General features: G+C 37.0%; 1 protein-coding gene across 3 annotated transcripts in view; it reads right to left on the bottom strand.

Annotated features, from left to right (window-relative positions):
• The window catches only part of SPPL2A (signal peptide peptidase like 2A), a 53,127-nt gene that overhangs the window by 16,746 nt on the left and 17,996 nt on the right, over positions 1-18,385 (bottom strand). For 2 of the 3 annotated variants that reach the window (XR_004988721.2, XM_036442298.2), the window contains exons 6-13: positions 16,475-16,626; positions 9,960-10,056; positions 8,657-8,758; positions 7,110-7,191; positions 6,291-6,365; positions 2,787-2,843; positions 2,012-2,114; positions 1,143-1,223 (exon numbers count right to left, since the gene is read on the bottom strand). Coding sequence is in view for 2 of the 3 variants with exons in the window: in XM_036442298.2 (XP_036298191.2) it covers positions 1,143-1,223; positions 2,012-2,114; positions 2,787-2,843; positions 6,291-6,365; positions 7,110-7,191; positions 8,657-8,758; positions 9,960-10,056; positions 16,475-16,626 (749 nt within the window). In the remaining variant the exon portion in view is untranslated. Of the gene's footprint in view, positions 1-1,142; positions 1,224-2,011; positions 2,115-2,539; positions 2,594-2,786; positions 2,844-6,290; positions 6,366-7,109; positions 7,192-8,656; positions 8,759-9,959; positions 10,057-16,474; positions 16,627-18,385 lie in introns of all 3 variants that reach the window. The other variant, XM_036442285.2, reaches the window with a different exon arrangement.

Genomic DNA, 18,385 nt, shown 5'->3' with positions numbered 1-18,385 from the left:
AATCTAAGAATATTGGAGCTGGAAGGGCCTTTATAGACAACTGAGTTTACCTCATTTTACAGATGAGGCAATGGAGGACCAGGGGAGTGAAGTGAGCTGGCCAAAGTAACACAGCAGAACTGACAGTCCCTATCATTCACCTTTCACGGAGTGTTCTTTTACTGTATCACAGTAACTGGCATTAGCTTCTTAATTTGTTAACGCCCTTAGAGAGTACACACTTAATGACCTGAATGGTCTTCTTTTTTCATTTTTTATCTCTTCATTCACTTATTGTTTCTAGTTATCAGGTACCTATTTCTAGCAACACCATTTTCTATTGCTAACCTACAATTTTAATTTTCTAGATTTAATTCGACTGTGGAATTGAAAACCTTGCCAGAATGGTACCTACTAGTAAATGGCTCTGGTGCAGGCCATTTACCTAAAGAACTCTGGTGGCCAAAACTGGTTTGGCTCAGTGGATAGAGTGTCGGCCTACAGACTGAAGGGTCCCAGGTTCGATTCGGTCAAGGGCATGTACATTGGTTGTGGGCACATTCCCGGTAGATGGTGTGCAGGAGGCAGCTGATTGATGTTTCTCATCGATGTTTCTAGCTCTCTATCCCTCTCCTTTCCTGTCTGTAAAAAATCAATAAAATATATTAAAAAAAAAAACCCAACTCTGGTGTATGGACTTTGATATATCTATTTGATATCTCCAAAGTAGTATTTTTGGCTTCCTTCCTGCTCCTTTCTGTTCTCAACAATAGAAACACAGAGGTAAGTAACAACTACTTGCTGTTGTAGGTGAGATGTTATTGTGCCATAAATTCATTTATATAAATATGTAGTTATCTGTACTTTTAAAAATTTAGTATTATATAATTTGACTACTTGTGTGCCAGGTGCTCTAATAAGCATCTTACATATAAAATGTAATGCTTTTCTTTCACATATAATTTCCATGTTAAGTCTCAAAAACCTTGTGAAGTAGATAGTAAAGTATAATTATTCCTTTTTGATGGGAAAAAATATGTCTTATTTATTAGTTAGTGATGATGAATTAGAATTTAGAGCTCCTTATTTTTAGACCTCTACCTTTTCCTACATATAACACAATTCAAAATAATAATAATAATAATAATAATAATAATAATTACCAATTGTGGAGGAGACATAGTATATTGAAGAAGAAGAATTAGTCTGCTGATCAAATCTTCTACAGAATGCAATCAACAGGCCTTAAAAGAAAAAACACTCCATGTTATTTTCTTAAAACCACCACAACTCATAACACAATGCTGTTATATTTTCTCTCTACTTGGCTTTACTATGTAAATAAAATGTTTTTTTGGTGTGTGTGTGTGTATTTTTCATAAGAGCTAGTACTTTTTACTCATCCACAGGCACTTAGGACTCAGGGAAACAAAAAGAAAGATGAGGAAGGACAAAATGTCAGCTAATTGAGAAATATTAATTTCTAAACTATATTTTTAGTAGGCTAGGGTGAATTTTATTCTATAGGTAGCCCAATGAAGAAAATAATGCAGAGCTGCGAAAACTGTCAGAGAAGACATGTTAAAAGCTGATCAACTCCATATGGCATATGCTATATTGTTTTGAATTACAGTACCCTATAGGGCAATGTTTACTATGTTTCTAAATAACTTTTCCTAAAACATAACTATTATTTAAAAACATAAGTAACGGAAATTATAATATACTTAGTATTATTAAACTTTTAAAGAGTTTTGAATATATTATACTTCCTTAAGGAAGAAGGTCAAACTGATTCTAGTTGCTTCCTCTAAGAGACATTTTGAGCCATGGAAGATATACTTTGGTTGTTACCAACTGGGCTTGTCTTCTACCACTCAAAATGTTTTTACTTTCTTTATTATTGATCCCAGCTCTGGCTATAGCCAAGAAATACTTAATACAGAGTAGGTAACTTTTAACAAATACAATACATTTGACAAATTGAAATGATCTGTATTTTTTACTGAAACTGTTACAAACAATTGCTTACCTGGTACAATAATGTCTCCAAAACCCAATATGGAAACTGGCATGGGGCATACACTCATTACTGAGAAATATGCCAGCTTTGGTACTTTGATGACTACTGGTAACTATAATTATTTAAAAAAGAAAAAAGATAAAAAAGAGTCACCAATAAACCCTCTTGGGAATCTTTACGCAAACCTTTTAGGAAAGGAAGAATTAATATTAGAATGACTGTTTTAACATTTTAAAACTGACATTTAGAAGAACTTGAAATTGGAAAACATAAACTAGACACATATATTCTGAATGTGTAGGAAGCGTGAAAGAAAGAGACATGTGGTTTTGGAAAAATGAAACCTGTGTAGGGTTAACAGTATTAATTCTAGTATCCCCACATCTAACTTCTTTTCAATTTTTAGCAAAAATATGACTCAGGCTTTGAAAAAAAAAAATTTTTTTTTTAATCTGGATTTTTTCCCCCCAAAGAAGAGTCTTGTCTCAGAGGCTATAATTTAAAGTCCAATGAACATATCTGAAATACAATCCTTACTTTCTCATGGGGAGCTGAGGGCTGAGCAGTGGCTTCCACCAAGTTTCCATCATTCTAGGATGAAACCCAAGTCAATAGGTATTTAATAATTTAGAATAACTAAGAAAAGGGCTATATCTTGTGAGAAATAAAGTTTTACAATACCTGGACATGCACTACATGACAAATTAATTACACAGGGAGGCAAATATTAACTGGACACACAGACATACACTGGCAGCCAGTTCTGTTTAGCTGCCTTCGCTACCTTTTCGTTATTTCCAAAAGGTCCAGCTGCAAGTTCAACCATGATACTCTCGCCGTTCTAAAATCGAGAAGATGAAAGAAATTGTCCAATCATTTAAAGAGAATAATCTAACAGTATTCAAGAATGATTTGGCCCTGTGGATTATGGCCTACCATAAATTAATTTTTTAAATGCACCCCAAGCCCAGCTGCTGTGTACATGGTTAGTGCCAACGTATGAACTAAGAGGCCACAGTTCTATGCCAGGTCAGGACATATGCCCAGATTGTGGGCTCCATCCCCAGTAAGGGGCATGCAGGAGGCAGCCAATCAATGATTCTTTCTTATCATCGATGTATCTCTCTCTTTCCCTCTTCCTTCCTCCCTGAAATCAATTAAAAAACATTTTAAAACTAACTAAATAAAATATCAATACAACTTTTTTTCCTAAAACAGTCTCTGTAGATAACAAAAATTGGAGTAATCTGAAACAAAATCCACCTAGCAACACCGTCCCACTTTATCAGAACTCAATAATTTTCAGAATCTGACAGATAATATTCATTTTTTAATATTTAGATTTGTATTCAATACTGTTAACTTTATTTGAATAAATATATATTTGATCTCTGGCTACTCCCCACAGTAACAAAACAACGAAGCCAAACTTGAAGAGACCCAGCCCTAAAGAACTTGAGATGCTTCTCAAGCCTAACTCCTGTCCAATGTCAGCCCTGCCTGCTTTTATGTCCCAACCAAAACATTAACCTTAGCTGAGTTCTCTCCCTTGTGTCTGGCTCAGGCTTGTTATGTGGGCTCTGTGACGAGCTCATTAAGAAGTTATTTCCTGCCTGCCAAGTTTGCTGTGGAGAGGGGAAACATTCTGAGGTAGCGAGCTTTCTATTAGGATAAATATGCCACCAAAACAGGTAGTGGGAAGGTAAATTAATGCTGAAGTTTAGGAAAATTGATTTACAAACAATAGTATTTTACATGTGGGTGGATGCAAAGGAGAAATCAGTGGAGTGTTCTTAGGAGTACTTTGCTGATACCCGAGCTAAGAGAAAGAAGGATAAAGTCCCGAGCTAGAGGAATCTTTTCCTCAGGTTACTGGAGGGTTAAGTTACAGAATTTAGAAAAATAAACTAATATTGAATACAGTTCCTTACAGCAATCTCCCATTGTGTGATTCAACTTTCAATTAAAAGAATTTGGCTTGTTTTCTAATTGTTATTTAAAACATTTAACTGAAGAACATCATCAATATCCTCTCAAACAGTCCAAGATATTTGAGTAACTACTATCTGCAAAATACTATAACAAAAACCATAGTGTATGAAATAAAAAATGATGCCCTAGCTAGTTTGGCTCAGTGGATAGAGCATTTGCCCGCAGACTGAGCGTGCCAGGTTCGATTCTGGTCAAGGGCACGCGCCTTGGTTGTAGGATCAATCCCCGGTCCTCCTCAGGTTGCATGTGGGGAAGCAACCAATTGACATTTCTCTCTCCCTGTCTCTCCTCCTCCCTTCCTCCCTCTCTAAAAACCAATGGCAAAATATCCTCGAGAGAGGATTAACAACAAAAATGAACACAGGCTCTTATTGTCAGTACTAATAGACACTGGCCCTGCTAACTCTTTAAAAGTTTACTAATTCCAGGGCTGAGACATGTTTAGACTGTCCAATATTTAATCCTTGAAATTTTCAGTGAGAACAACAAAAGTAAGAAATTGCATATCTGACTTTCATTTTGAATTACCTACTAAAAGGTCTATTACTTCAATAAAAACAAACCAGACTGAGAAGTCAGTGTTAAAGTAAGTCTGTAACAATGAACAGAGCTAAGAGCACTTCAATCTTTCCACCTGATCAGACTACTAGGAATTCCTAGTTGGTGGGAACTAAGATGGAAAAAAAGGAGATAAAGAATTCCCTAAGCACAGAAGGAAGAAAGAGAGCTCAAAGACATCTTTATTTTTACCCTATACTCTTAAAATTCAAAAGCTTTCTATGCATAGAGATTGGAAATGATTTGCTGGCAGACATGTTTGACATTTAAAAAGTAATGCTAACGTTAAAACAGAATGGAAAAATTATTTTAAAACAAGAATCTATATAGCTATAGCCACTGTAAAATTTATGTCATACACTATGACAATCTGTTGGCCTATGACAATGGCTTTCTAGAGAGAATGGTTTACTTTCAATATAAGATCTCTGATGAAGTGCCTTATAGGAACATTTTATTAAGCCAAATACAATGATACAAGCTAGGACAACTTTAGATCAAACTTTAAAATATGCTTTAATAAATTAACAATTTTTGTTATAATCTGTAATAATAGTTCTATGCTTTTGTATGGTACTATTGCAAATAAAATCAATTAGTCAAATGGCTCATCATCAAGGCACAGAAAGATGCTAGTAAGACAGTTGGGGTAGCTGTGACTTAGGGCAATTTTAGCTCCCCAATGGGGCACATGCTTGGCTCATGCCATTATAGCAAGTACCTACTGGAAGTGCAGAGTTTTACAGATGGCAGGGGCTAAAGAATGAATAAAGAACTAATGGGGGGGAAAGTGATTATAATATCAAATATTAAATATGTGAAAGTAATAAAGAATAAAGAGATGATAGAAAGCAAAATAAAATAGGGGAAGTGGGCGAATTAAACAATAATTTAAAATATATTCATGAGGTAGGAATAAGGATAAAATAGAAAAATTGGGCAAGTAAGACTACAACATTCACCCAACACCTCTCCCTTATACTGAGAACAGCACCTTCATTTTACTGAGGAGCTAGTGGCAGAGCTGCAAACAGATGACCTAGGAGACACCAGCTGTTAGGATTCTAACATCATGGAAAAAGCCAGTCTGAGACTGTGAATACATGGACAGAAGCAGAAAGGACCAGATGTAGCCCAGTGTCTCGTTTCTGCTGAGGCCAGCCCCATCCTGGCCTCTGTACACAGCTTGGGTAGATGGGACCTTTTTGGTACAGAAAGGGTAAGTTGGGTTCTGTTAGTTGCAACCAAAAGAATTTTACTGATGGAAGAGGGAGGCTGAAATGCTAGCAACATGCCTTCACACAATGGATTAGGAAACTGAAGCACCAAGAGCTGTGATTTATCCAGGGTTAGGAGGGCACACATTAGGCCTTCAGATTTCTAGTTTGGTGCTCTCAGATGACAGCTACAGAAATGGGAGTAACAATGCCACATTTCATCCTTATTGTTGTCTATTTTATCTACAGCAAACATTTACTGTTTCACAATAAGAAAAGATAACTTTAAAAAGGGTAGGAAGCAAATTTATAGATATTCTCACATTCACATCAGTCAGCAGACATTTTTTATTTAGTAGAATGGCTTAAAGGCTTGAAAAAAGAAATCCTAATTTCAATGACAATTTTCTTAAGAGAATTAGAACTCACTCAGGGTAAACATCTGCAAAACCAATAACCTAAGAGCAAGTTTAAGATTCTCGTCTTTTAGCATGTTTCTCATGGGTTTCAAAATATCATACCTTTGTGATGAATGGTGTTATGAAAACAAAAAACACATCATAGAAGAGGAGAAGGCCTAGAAGTATCACACATGACTGTTGAAAGAAACAAATTTAAAGGTCAAATTTCCCATATCTAAATTAAGAGATTGTTTTTCAAGTTATAAATAAACATGTGAACATACATTTGAACACTATTTTTAAAAGTATTAATGGTTATTACTATTTATAGTTTTAGTCTACAAACCCCATTAAAACTTCTATGTTCTTTATCCTATTCTTTTCACATAAAAAAAAGAATCAATGACCAAAGAAATGTTCTTCCCTGATATTTAGTCCTGTAAGAATTTTCTAAATTAGGCATATTATGTAAATGATTTAGAATATTTTAGATAGCAAATCAGTGGTTACCTTGGACTGTGGTTTAGGATTGGTTACAAAAGGGCACAATAGAGCTTTTGAAGAGATGAGAAATGTTTAATTTGATTGTGACTGTGGTTACAAAGTAATACATTTGTAAAATTTCAATAAACTTCATAGTTAAGAAGGGTGCATTTTATTATATGTAAGTTATATCTCAGTAAAGTTGTTTTAAAAAGAAAATATTATCGCCCTGGCCAAGTGGCTCAGTTGGTTGGAGCATTGTCCCATATACCAAAAGGCTGCAGGTTCAATTCCTGGTCAGGGCAGGTTTGATTCCTAGTCTGGGTACATATGGGAGGCAACTGATTGATGTTTCTCTCACATCGATTTTTCTCTTTCTCTCTCTCTCAAATTAGTAATAATTTAAAAAACATAAAGAGAAACAATTATTTTAGCTGTCAGAGCAGTATACCTTACCTTGAAGTTGGGTAACTTCATTGTTTTAATTAAATTCAGGCAGAAAGCAATCCCCAAGATATCCTGTAAAATCCAAGCCCACCTAAAATAAAAGAAGTTACTCTATTATTTTATCCAGTTACTTTCAGATGGAACTATTCTTTATTTTTTGTTGACAGTATTTCCCCCCCCTTTTCTCTCCACCCTACCCCAGCCTTCACCCCACTATTATCTGTGTCCATGGGCTGTGCAAATATGCATTAAGTTCTTTGGTTAATCTTTTCCCATCCCCTCTGAGATATGTCAGTCTATTCCTCAGATGGAACTTTTCAAAAGAATAAAAAACCTCTATTTTCCATATTTAGTAATTTACTGCCTTAATAGAATAATTAATACTACTATAATAAGGAAAAGTTGAAAGACTACCTCAGAAGAATGTGTATCAGACACAAATGGATATTTATCTTTAATCTTTGAATTTATACATGTCTCTTTCTAGAAAGGTCACGTATAACAAAGGATAGGTAGCTAGAACATAAAGGAAACAGGAGCTATACAACATACTCTATCAAAAAACGATATGCATAATTCCCAATTGATTTATCTTACCTGAAGTTGCCTAAAATATATGAACTTTGCTCCCAAATTTTAGGGTATTAAATCCTTTGGATTTTACTAATTTCATTAATAAAACATTAAATAAACTTAAATATAATTTTTTTTCTGGTTATCTTTCCTGTAAATGGATGAAAACCAGTATGTTTTTCTTATATCTCCTTCTTTATTAAATAAAAGGTAGCCTACTCTAGTATTGATATATTTATATTCTTTTGCACTTTTTTCACTTAAAAATATATTCTGGAAATGACTGCATATCAATTCACAGAGATCTTCATTCTTTATAGCTGCACTGTATTCCACTGTGTACTTAATTATGGCTACATCATAATTAAGTCTATATGTAATTAAGTCTTTTAGCTTAGTTGTTTAAATTATGATTCACATTTCCTTTTCTATATGACCTCAAAACCATGAACACAAAATCTACTTATTTAACAAGTAACTTTTTTCAAAACTATAATGTTCTGGGATGAAAGCAAAACTTCCATAATAATAATAATAGTAATAATAATAATAATAATAATTAATAATAATGAATACAGTAGGTCCTCAGGTTATGTTTCAGATCCGTTCCTATGGAGCAATGTAAGGCGATTTTCGCCATAAGTAGGAACCCACCTACATGAGCACCTGTCACTCACAGGGAGCACATGCACAGCGGTAATGAAGTGAAACAGTAAAAAAAAAAATAAAATAAAATAAAAGATAACAATTACTGACATTTACTTGTGGTAAACAAATGATAAAAATATAAAGCACATATGTGCACACGTCAAAATGACAGAACTTTTTTTTTTTTAATAAATAAATGGAAGATGGCGATGTAACCACGAAACGACATGCAGTATGTCGAGTCTGACGTAACCCGAGGACTGTCTGTAATTATCAGGACAAGACATAAAATAATCCATCCATAACTTAACAGCAAATAAACTAAGTGGTTATACCTATCTTCATTTCTATACACAGCCCAAACAGCAGCTATTGCTATGCACAGTCCAGCGAGAAAAATAAGCCTCACTTCAATGCTTTTGCCACGACACCCAATCCTAAAATGACAACAAAAGAAACAGGTGGTAATAGGTTAATTTACCTTGCAGATGAAATAAAATGTTTATTTACTGTGAGAAATGACAAATATTAACATAGTCACAAGAAAGCTATTACAATACCAATCTAAAAGTCTTGATTTTAAATAAAACATAATAAAATAATAAAATATGCATAAGTTCAGTAGAACCTTATGATAATAGAAATATTCCATATTGGGGCTCCCTGTGGCAATTTCTTTAAAAATATTTTTTATTGACTTTAAGGAGAGGGAGAGAGAGATAGAAACATTAATAAAGAGAGAGAATCATTGATTCGCTGCCTCCTGGATGCTATCCACTGGGGATTGAGGCCACAATCTGGGCATGTGCCCTAACCGGGAATCAAACTGTAACCTCTTGGTTTATAGGTTGATACTCAATCACTGAGCCACAACGGCCTGGTCATGTGGCAATTTAGCACTTGGAAGGAGGCTAATGAAACTGAGGAACTAAACTTTAAATTAAATTAAATTTATTTTAAAAATATATATTTTACTGATTTTTTTACAGAGAGGAAGAGAGAAGAAGGATAGAGTTAGAAACATTGACGAGAGAGAAACATCGATCAGCTGCCTCTTGCAAACCCCCTATTGGGGATGTGCCTGCAGCCAAGGTACATCCCCTTAACTGGAATCGAACCTGGGACCTTTCAGTCAGCAGGCCTACACTCTACCCACTGAGCCAAACCAGTTTTGGCTTTATTTAATTTTAACTATTTTAAATTTAAATAACCACATGTATACTTAACTGCACCGATTTAAAATAAGACTCAATTTTTCTTGTATTTTACCCAACAAGCAAATATGTAAATTGACTGTACCTTCGCTATGCCACCAGCCAATCAGGAGTGATATGCAAATTAACCCAACAAAGATGGCGAGTTTTTTGTGGTTTTTTTTTTTTTTTTTTTTTGCATACTCAGGTGCTGAGAGATGAAGGGGGACACTTGCAGCATTCTGCCCCACCCCTGGTCTCTCAGAGCCTCTGGGCAGTGGGAAGGTAGGGCCTGAGCAGAAAGGGGTTGGGACTGAGGGGAAAGGCGGTGCCAGCAGCCAGGGAAAGGAAAGCTCATTCTAGCAGAAATCTTCGTACATTGGGCTTCTAGTTGTTTTATATTACAAAAACCAACATTACAGGATGCCTCATAAGAAATACATACGTGCATTGTCCATATGGAATCTTATGAATTAGTGCAGCAAGACAGTTGTATAGACTCATTGCTGATGCTATGCAGAAAATTGCTATCATAACATAAACTAGAAAAAAAGAAGAAAAAAAAAACACAAGACACTAAATTATATGAGAACAGAAAAAAATGTAACAAGAAAATATTTACAAAGCAACATTAATTCTTTAGCTTTCTCTTTGGATCACAATACTTTCAACGCACTGACCATATATTATGATCAGAATTGGTTACTAAACTGAAAATATTTGGATCTTTGGTTTTTAAGAGTAATTTGTGTTGTTTTAAGTCTTTTAATCACTGGAAGGATGATTGCTTAAGGAGGTGAAGCTGGCTCTACATTTATTATCATTCAAACTGACATGTTTGTTAAAGATTTCTATCAAGGGAGTTGTAGACATTTATGAGTATTTAATTTTAATGTAAGAAATAGGAGCATGAATAAGCCATTATAAACACTTTTTAAAAATTAAATTAAAAAATTTTAAATTGTCTCAAGTTTTATATATGTCTTCTTTTTTCTGATTGACACCCCCACCCCCGCAACCATTCCCAACCCCGGCAAGCCCCCACCAACTCAGTGTCTGTGTCCACTGGTTATGCTAATATACATGCATATATGTCCTTTGGTTGTTCTCTGTCCCACCATCTCCCCTGCCATTAGTCTCTGGATCTATTTTTGTTCATCAAATTATGTTGATCATTATATCCCACATGAGTGAGATCATGTGGTATTTATCTTTCTCTGACTGGCTTATTTTGCTTAGCATAATGCTCTCCAGTTCCATCCCTGCTGCTGCAAATGGTAAAAAGTTCCTTCTTTTTTTATAGTGGCATAGTATTCCATGCTATCTATGTTTTTCTAAGGTCAAATTTATCTATAACTTGGCCTGCAGTAAAACCAAATCCATTTAAGCAAACATCTTTGTTATGAAACAACTAGAGGTCCGGTGCATGAAATTCATGCATGGTGTGTGTGTGTGTGTGTGTGTCCCTCAGCCTAGCCTGCACCCTCTCCAATGTGGGACCCCTTGAGGGATGTTCCCTACCAGCATGGTCGCCCCCACAGTCCTCCCTTGCCAGCCATCTTGTGTCTACAAGGGGTCAGCCATCTTGTGAGGCCAACACACAAGATGGCCTCACATGGGAGAGGCCATCTTGTGTGCTGGAGTGACAATCAATTTTAATATTACCTCTTTATTATAATAAGAGAATATTAAGGCAGTTAAAATTGACAAGTGTTTTTTTCTTTTCCTTTTTAAGTATTTTAAAAAATATATTTCCATTTATAGCAGAGAGAAAGGGAGAGGGAGAAAGACAGAAACATCAATGATGAGACAGAATCATGGATCAGCTACTTCCTGGATGTCATAACTGGGGATCGAGCTTGCAACCCAGACATATGCCTTGTCTGGTATTTAATCTGGGACCCCCTCAGTCCGCAGTCCAATGCTCCATCCACTGAGCCAAACTAGCTAGGGCGACAAGTGTTTTTCTATAGAAACTATACTTATTTGAGAATTCTTTAAAATAAAAAACATTTGGTCTCCTTGTTGTTAAAATAGGGGGTTGGGGGGGGGGGTTATTGTACTCTAAAACAAAATAAAAATAATTCATTTTCTGAGCTTCATCAAAATTTCTCAATAAAAACACAAATTTTACCTGAATTTTTCAAATTCCACTAAATTGCAAAAAACTATAACTTTTTTGCAGGTGAGAAAGAGAAAGTAATGTAGAGAGAGTAAGTAAGGAATAGCCACTTTCTGATTGGTGATCTTAGACTAATTACTTTAGTCCCTGATTCTCATCTTTAAAATGTGAAATATAATAATACCCATGTCAGGGTTACTGTGAGGATTTAGATAAGTTAATATATAAAAATGCTTAGAAAAGTATCTGGCACATAATTAGCTTTATATATGGTAACTGTTATTTGTTATTTAAATTATCCTATATAATAAATAGCTAATATGCTAATTAGACTGAAACAGAAGAACAACTGTCCAAACGACCTTCTAGACCACATGTGTCAAACACAAGGCCCGCGGGCCAAATCCGTCCCGCCAGGCCTTGCAATGTGGCCCGCACTGCGCTGTCATCACTGCACTCCGCTGCATTTCCATCACAATGACAGTTTATGACTGTTCAGTAAACCATTCGGCCCGCGATTTAGGCTGGATTTTAGATTTTGGCCCCTTCTCTGATTGAGTTCGACACCCCTATTCTAGACTAAGCCAGGGCTGTTGAGGGCTAAGCCCCTTGTTTGAATTTCGTGCATCAAGCCTCTTGGTTATCTATTGTAATATGAATAGTAAGAGAGAGTCAAGATTGTCAAATTAAGTTTGGTAAGTCATCCATCAAGGTCTCCAGCCCAAGTTTTACAACACTGGTGGAAATGAGGCTCTTGGGCCCTAACAGATCTTAGGTGCCTCATTCAGCGCCATATTAGACTTAAGAAAACAATTGGGCGTGGAAAGGAATTTGGTTATTGTAACTGCCTTTAGTTACTTCCTTGAGCATGACAATCATAAAATGGTAAGGGAAACCCTACCATTTTAGTACAGTCCCATCTATACTAATAATAGCCTAGGGTCATCACGACTTAAACTACCAGGTGTATGACCAGTCACCAGGAAGTGCATGGAACACCTCTCAGTCCATCCCCCACAGCTCACAGGCTCCTATCACAGCAAGGCTGCTGGAAGGCGGGCAGGTGGGAGGCGGTGTGTGTGTGTGTGTGTGTGTGTGTGTGTGTGTGTGTGTGGATGGGCGGGGCAAGGGGAGCGGTGAGGTTGTTAGCCTAATGACCTCACCGCTGCCATAATGGCTGAAGATCAGGCACAGAGAGAAGCCCTGCGAAGGCTGTGTATCAGGCCCAGAGATAGGCCCAGAGAGAGAAACAGCTGTCAGTGGGGCCTTCTGGATTTCCCAGAAGAGCCAATGACTGCCTAGGAAGGGGAGCTTTTAATGCTGATTGGCATAGAAACTGACCAATCAGATCCTAGTCTGGGTGAGCTGTGAAGGCAGAACCTAAGATGGGGGCTAAGGAGGGGTTTTAAAGGCAACAGATGTTTATGGTGTAAAGTGTAAGAAAGCAGTTCAATTTTTCAATGTCTGGTTTGGCAGTATAGTGTATATGGCTGGCTATCAGTCCAGATATAAGGATTATGTGTTTTTGTCTGCCAAGAGCATCTCCTCTTGCTGAAAAAGGCTCTCTCCTTCATTTAAGCAATCCTATCCTATATAATCTATCTATACTACTAAAAGGGTAATATGCTAATTAGACAGGTCAACTGGCCATCTTTCAGACGTCCGACTTCCTTCTAGACAAAATCATGGTGGTAGGGGCTGAGGCAGAGAGGATAGTTGGGAATGAGACCAGGCTGGCAGGGGAGGGCCGTTGGGGGCAACCAGGTCAGTAAGGAGGGGCGGGGAAGGGCAGTTAAGGGCAACCAGGCTGACAGGGAAATCAGGGCAGCAGGGGAGAGTAGTTGGGGGCAATCAGGCCAGCAGGGGAGCAGTTGGGGGTGATCAGGCAGGCAGGCAGCGGTGGTTAGGGGCAATCAAGCAGGCAGGCAGAGGCAAGTTAGGGGTGATCAGGCAGGCAGGCAGAGAAGTTAGGAGTGATCAGGCAGGCAGAGGGTTATGGGCAACCAGACTGACAGGTGAGTGGTTAAGAGCCAGCAGTCTCAGATTGCAAGAGGAATGTCTGATTGGAGAGGGTGCAGGTTGGGCTGAGGGAACCTCCTGTGCATGATTTTCATGCACGGGGCTTCTAGCTATTTAATATATTAAGAAAAGGCAGCATATTGAGCCTTATGTGATATTTGTAAGATTTAATTCACCACTTAAAGGTGAATTAAATCTTATAATAATCATATAAGATATTCTCAGAGTTATAATTAAATCCCATGTTCTGGAATAACCTTGAGGTTTAATGATTTTTCTCCTACATCAAAAATTACATTTATAAACAGGGTAAACTTTGATTTGATTTTATATAATACTAGGTGCCAGGTACATGAATTCATGCATGGGTGAAGTCCCTAGCCTGGCCAGCAATCAGGGCCAATCAGTGTCACGGGAGGTTGGCTGTGGAATTGCACAGACCATCAGGAGGAAGCTCCTGTGTTGAGCATCTGTCCCCTGGTGGTCAGTGCAGGTCACAGCGACCAGTCGACCGGTCCCTTAGGCTTTTATATACAGTATATAGTTTATTTTATTTAAAAAAAAATATTTTTATTTATTTTAGGGAGAGAAGAATGAGAAGGATAGAGAGATAGAAACATCATTCAGCTGCCTCCTACACACCTTCTACTGAGGATCAAGTCTGCAACTCGGGCATGTGCCCTGACCAGGAATTACACAGGTGACCTCCTGGTTCATGGGTCAATGCCTAAGTACCGTGAAACACCAGCTAGGCTCATTTCATTTTTTTCAGTGTATGCTTTTATGCTTACTTTAAAGATTTTTAAAACTGACTTTTAGAAATAAGAGAGAGAGAGGGAGAGAGAGAAACATCAATATAAGAGTGAAACATCGATCAATTGATCAGTTGCCTCTTGCATACCTCCTGCTGGGTATTGAGCCCAACCAGCATGTGCCCCAACCAGAACTGAACTGGCAGCCTTTTGGTTCACAGGACAACACCCAACCAACTGAGCCACACCAGCAAGGTCAGGGTCAACTTTTAAAATAGCAATTAGGCCGAGACCGGTTTAGCTCAATGGATAGAGCGTAGGCTTGGGGACTGAAGGGTCCTGGATTCAATTCCAGTCAGGGGCATGTACCTTGGTTGTGGGCATATCCCCAGTGGGGGGTGTGCAGGAGGCAGCTGATTGGTGACTCTCTCTCATCGATGTTTTTAGCTCTCTATCTCTCTCCCTTCCACTCTGCACAAAATCAATAAAATATATTTAAAAAAATAAATAAATAAAATAGCAATTAGTTTAAGAAAATATCTTACCAAAAATTATAACATGTTTTACGATAGAGTACAGAAATTTCTTTTTTTCTATCAAAGACGACTAATATATTGACTAAGCGTCAGACACAAACAACTGAAGATCATTAAAATAGAAAAATTAGCAACCCAATGACAACATAATACAAACAACACCCTAGAACCTACTCTCCCAACAATAGATCGGAATATGAATGATATTCAAAGAATGATTATTTTCTAGCCAAAACCGGTTTGGCTCAGTGGATAGAGCGTCGGTCTGTGGACTGAAAGGTCCCGGGTTCAATTCCGGTCAAGGGCATGTACATTGGTTGTGGGCACATCCCCGGTAGGGAGTGTGCAGGAGGCAGCTGGTCAATGTTTCTCTCTCATTGACGTTTCTAGCTCTCTATCCTTCTCCCTTCCTCTCTGTGGAAAATCAATAAAATATATTTTAAAAAAAGAAAAAAAAGAATGATTATTTTCTAATTGGAACTATATGTCAATAGATCACATTTTCAAAATTGCTGCCACAGGACAGGAGAAACTGAATAAGCTGAAACTAACCTTAAGGTCTCAATTTGCTAGTCCTGGAAAGTATTTTAATGTTCTCCAAATAAGCATTGTAGCCTTTGATGGCTTTTACAAGTTCTCATCAGACATACTCCCCCTTTCCCTGGTCTCATTACCTCCTCTTTGTACTGTATGTTGACCAGGGATGGCATTTTCCATCCTATCAGACAATTATGATTGTCCAGGGGATAAACAAACCATTATGTTCCTATTGCTACCTACTTAAAAAAGTATCACTTACTATAGACCACAGACCGATACCTGTGTGTCTTTAGATGTAATATGACGCTGACTGTTTATACAAGTAAAACAAAATTCAAGTAATATAACATCTTGATTTATAAACTGACAAAAGAATAAACTATACTTTGGGGGTTAGCAAAGGCAATAAATCAGTAATTTGAGTAGCCTTCTATTTCATGTAATTCAATATAGCTACCAAGAAGTCCTTAGCTTGCTCTTTATTTTTAAAATCTACTTTTATTTATTTCAGGGAGGAAGGGAGGAGAGATAAACATTAATGACAGAGAATCATTGATCTGCTGCCGCCTGCATCCTGCCCCACTACTGGAGATAGAGACCACAACCCAGGTATAAGCCCTGACCAAGAATTGAATTGTAACCTCCTCATTCATAGGTCAATTCTCAACCTATGAGCAATACTGGCCATGCTAATCTGTTCTTTAGATATTAGGATTTCATGCTTTATCTACAGGGAGGGAAATTTGGGACCATAACAATTCTTTCAAGTCATCCATGAAGAAGTGTTCTTACCTCAAGACAGTATATTTTTAATCTGAATATTTTTTTTACCCCACAGTAATGAACACCTAACATTTCTAACAATTTAAAAAGTTAATATCACTTTTTATTTATTCACTTAAGTTTTTCATGTAGAAGGGAAAGATAAATCTGCCAAATAAGTGAGAAGATTGTTTGCTGAAAATATGAAATATAAAACATGACTTCTTACCCAACCATTTGTAGAAGAAATAAAGTAAGACCATCATAACACAGCAGATGGCCACAAATATTACAACTGTTAGAGGACTGAAAGTTAAATATTCGTCCTTCTTTCTCCTTGTTTCTCTGTCTTCAGTGTCTGCCATTGCCTTCATGCTTTCCCTGAGTAAACATACACGAGAACTTTAGCAATCTCTTCCAAGTAAAATCATTTGTAAAATCCATCTTTAACACCAACTTAAATTTTTATTACAAAATAATACATTAAAAAAACCCCACCCAAATACCAACAAGAAATGTTTAATCAAGAAAGTAAAAACTCTCTATTATTTTAACCTCCAGAGATAATATTTTTAACCAATGTTTTGACTTTTGAAACAGCATTTTTTCCTGATGCAAAATTGATGAAACAGATGACATATATAAACAACTTAAATTTTGTGGGTGTTCATATTATCTGATTTGGAAACTATATTTATGAAATAAATTTCAGATGATAACCAATTCTTATACACTTAATATTATCAATTTACACATAATCAAGTATTTCTAAAATTAGCTTCTTTTAAATGGAAACAGTAGTAGTTCTTCTATCAACTCAGTATTTACTATATGCTCATCAATACATTCTGAAGGACTGATAGGAGTTCAAGACAAAGCTTTGTCCGACCTTGATTTAAGAGAGCAAAACATTTTTAATTCTTCCAACAACCCTTGCTTTCTAGGTCACACAGTTAATAAAAGGGAGAGATTGAAGTTGAAAAGAAAAAGAGCGTCAGGTGCCCCTTGTTGAACAGTCTCTGTTCTGTCACCTACTGTCTCCTCCCAGCTGTGTGGAAGCCACTGCATCCTTTTCCAGCTCCAATCCCATCAACTCCGGTCTACCTGTGTGCACTACCAGACCTTTTCATCATCTCGGCTCAGTACAAATGTTAGTTAAAAAACAGTTTACTTCTATCAAATTGCACACTTGCCAAACTGCTTATTTACTAACATGCCACTATCTTATTAGACCCTTGTGAACTGGGATGGCCACCACATTAAGCATCTGTGACTTTAGGCATGCTACCTGGGATAAGAGAAGGGAGAGTCTGAGGACAGACTCAACAGCCCCTCCCTGAAACTGTAGAGCTAAAGTGTCATTAACGTAAGTTTCAATAAAAGTGATGCCCAAGTCGGAAAACGTGCCATCTACGGTATCTATCATTATAAACAAATATATTTACTGACTTATTTTTTTTCAATTAGCAGTAATTGTGCCTCAGATAAACCTCTTTGGCTATGATACTGCCAATTCGGAAAGCTAAATAAACAAATTAAGACATTTAAAAAAATATATTTTATTGATTTTTTTTATAGAGAGGAAGGGAGAGGAATAGAGAGTTAGAAACATTGATGAAGGAGAAACATTGATCAGCTGCCTCCTGCACACCCCCTACTGGCAAGTGCCTGCAACCAAGGTGCATTCCCTTGACAGGAATCGAACCCAGGGCCTCTCAATACAAAGGCCGATGCTCTATCCACTGAGCCAAACTGGTCAGGGCTTAAGGACATTTTTTTAATCAGAGTACACATGTAAACTATAATAATGAAGATTTATATGTTCGTATTTGGTGTAATAGAAAGCATGAGGCAATTTCTTGAAGGAAAACATATACTAGACTGATATCAGAAAATAATGGAATTCGTCTTTTTAAAAAAATATTCTCTTAAACTTCTCAAGAGCCACATGCTAAGCTCTTCTCCATGCCATCCTGAGTTTAGAAAGCTTGAGGACCAGTGATCTCGTTATAGTAAGACTTCAAATTTCTACTGAAAAGTCTTTATATGGAACCAAGACATCCTTCCCGTTTGCATAAGGTGTACCTTGCACTTGGCAAGGTAATTCTGGCTTATGAGGCCCTAAGCCTTATTCCCTGCC

Source organism: Pipistrellus kuhlii, unplaced genomic scaffold (assembly GCF_014108245.1).
Source record: "Pipistrellus kuhlii isolate mPipKuh1 unplaced genomic scaffold, mPipKuh1.p scaffold_m20_p_1, whole genome shotgun sequence".
NCBI classification, from domain to species: Eukaryota; Metazoa; Chordata; class Mammalia; order Chiroptera; family Vespertilionidae; genus Pipistrellus; species Pipistrellus kuhlii.
Note: the sequence above shows the minus strand (reverse complement) of the source record. Positions and strands in the feature narration are given on the sequence as shown.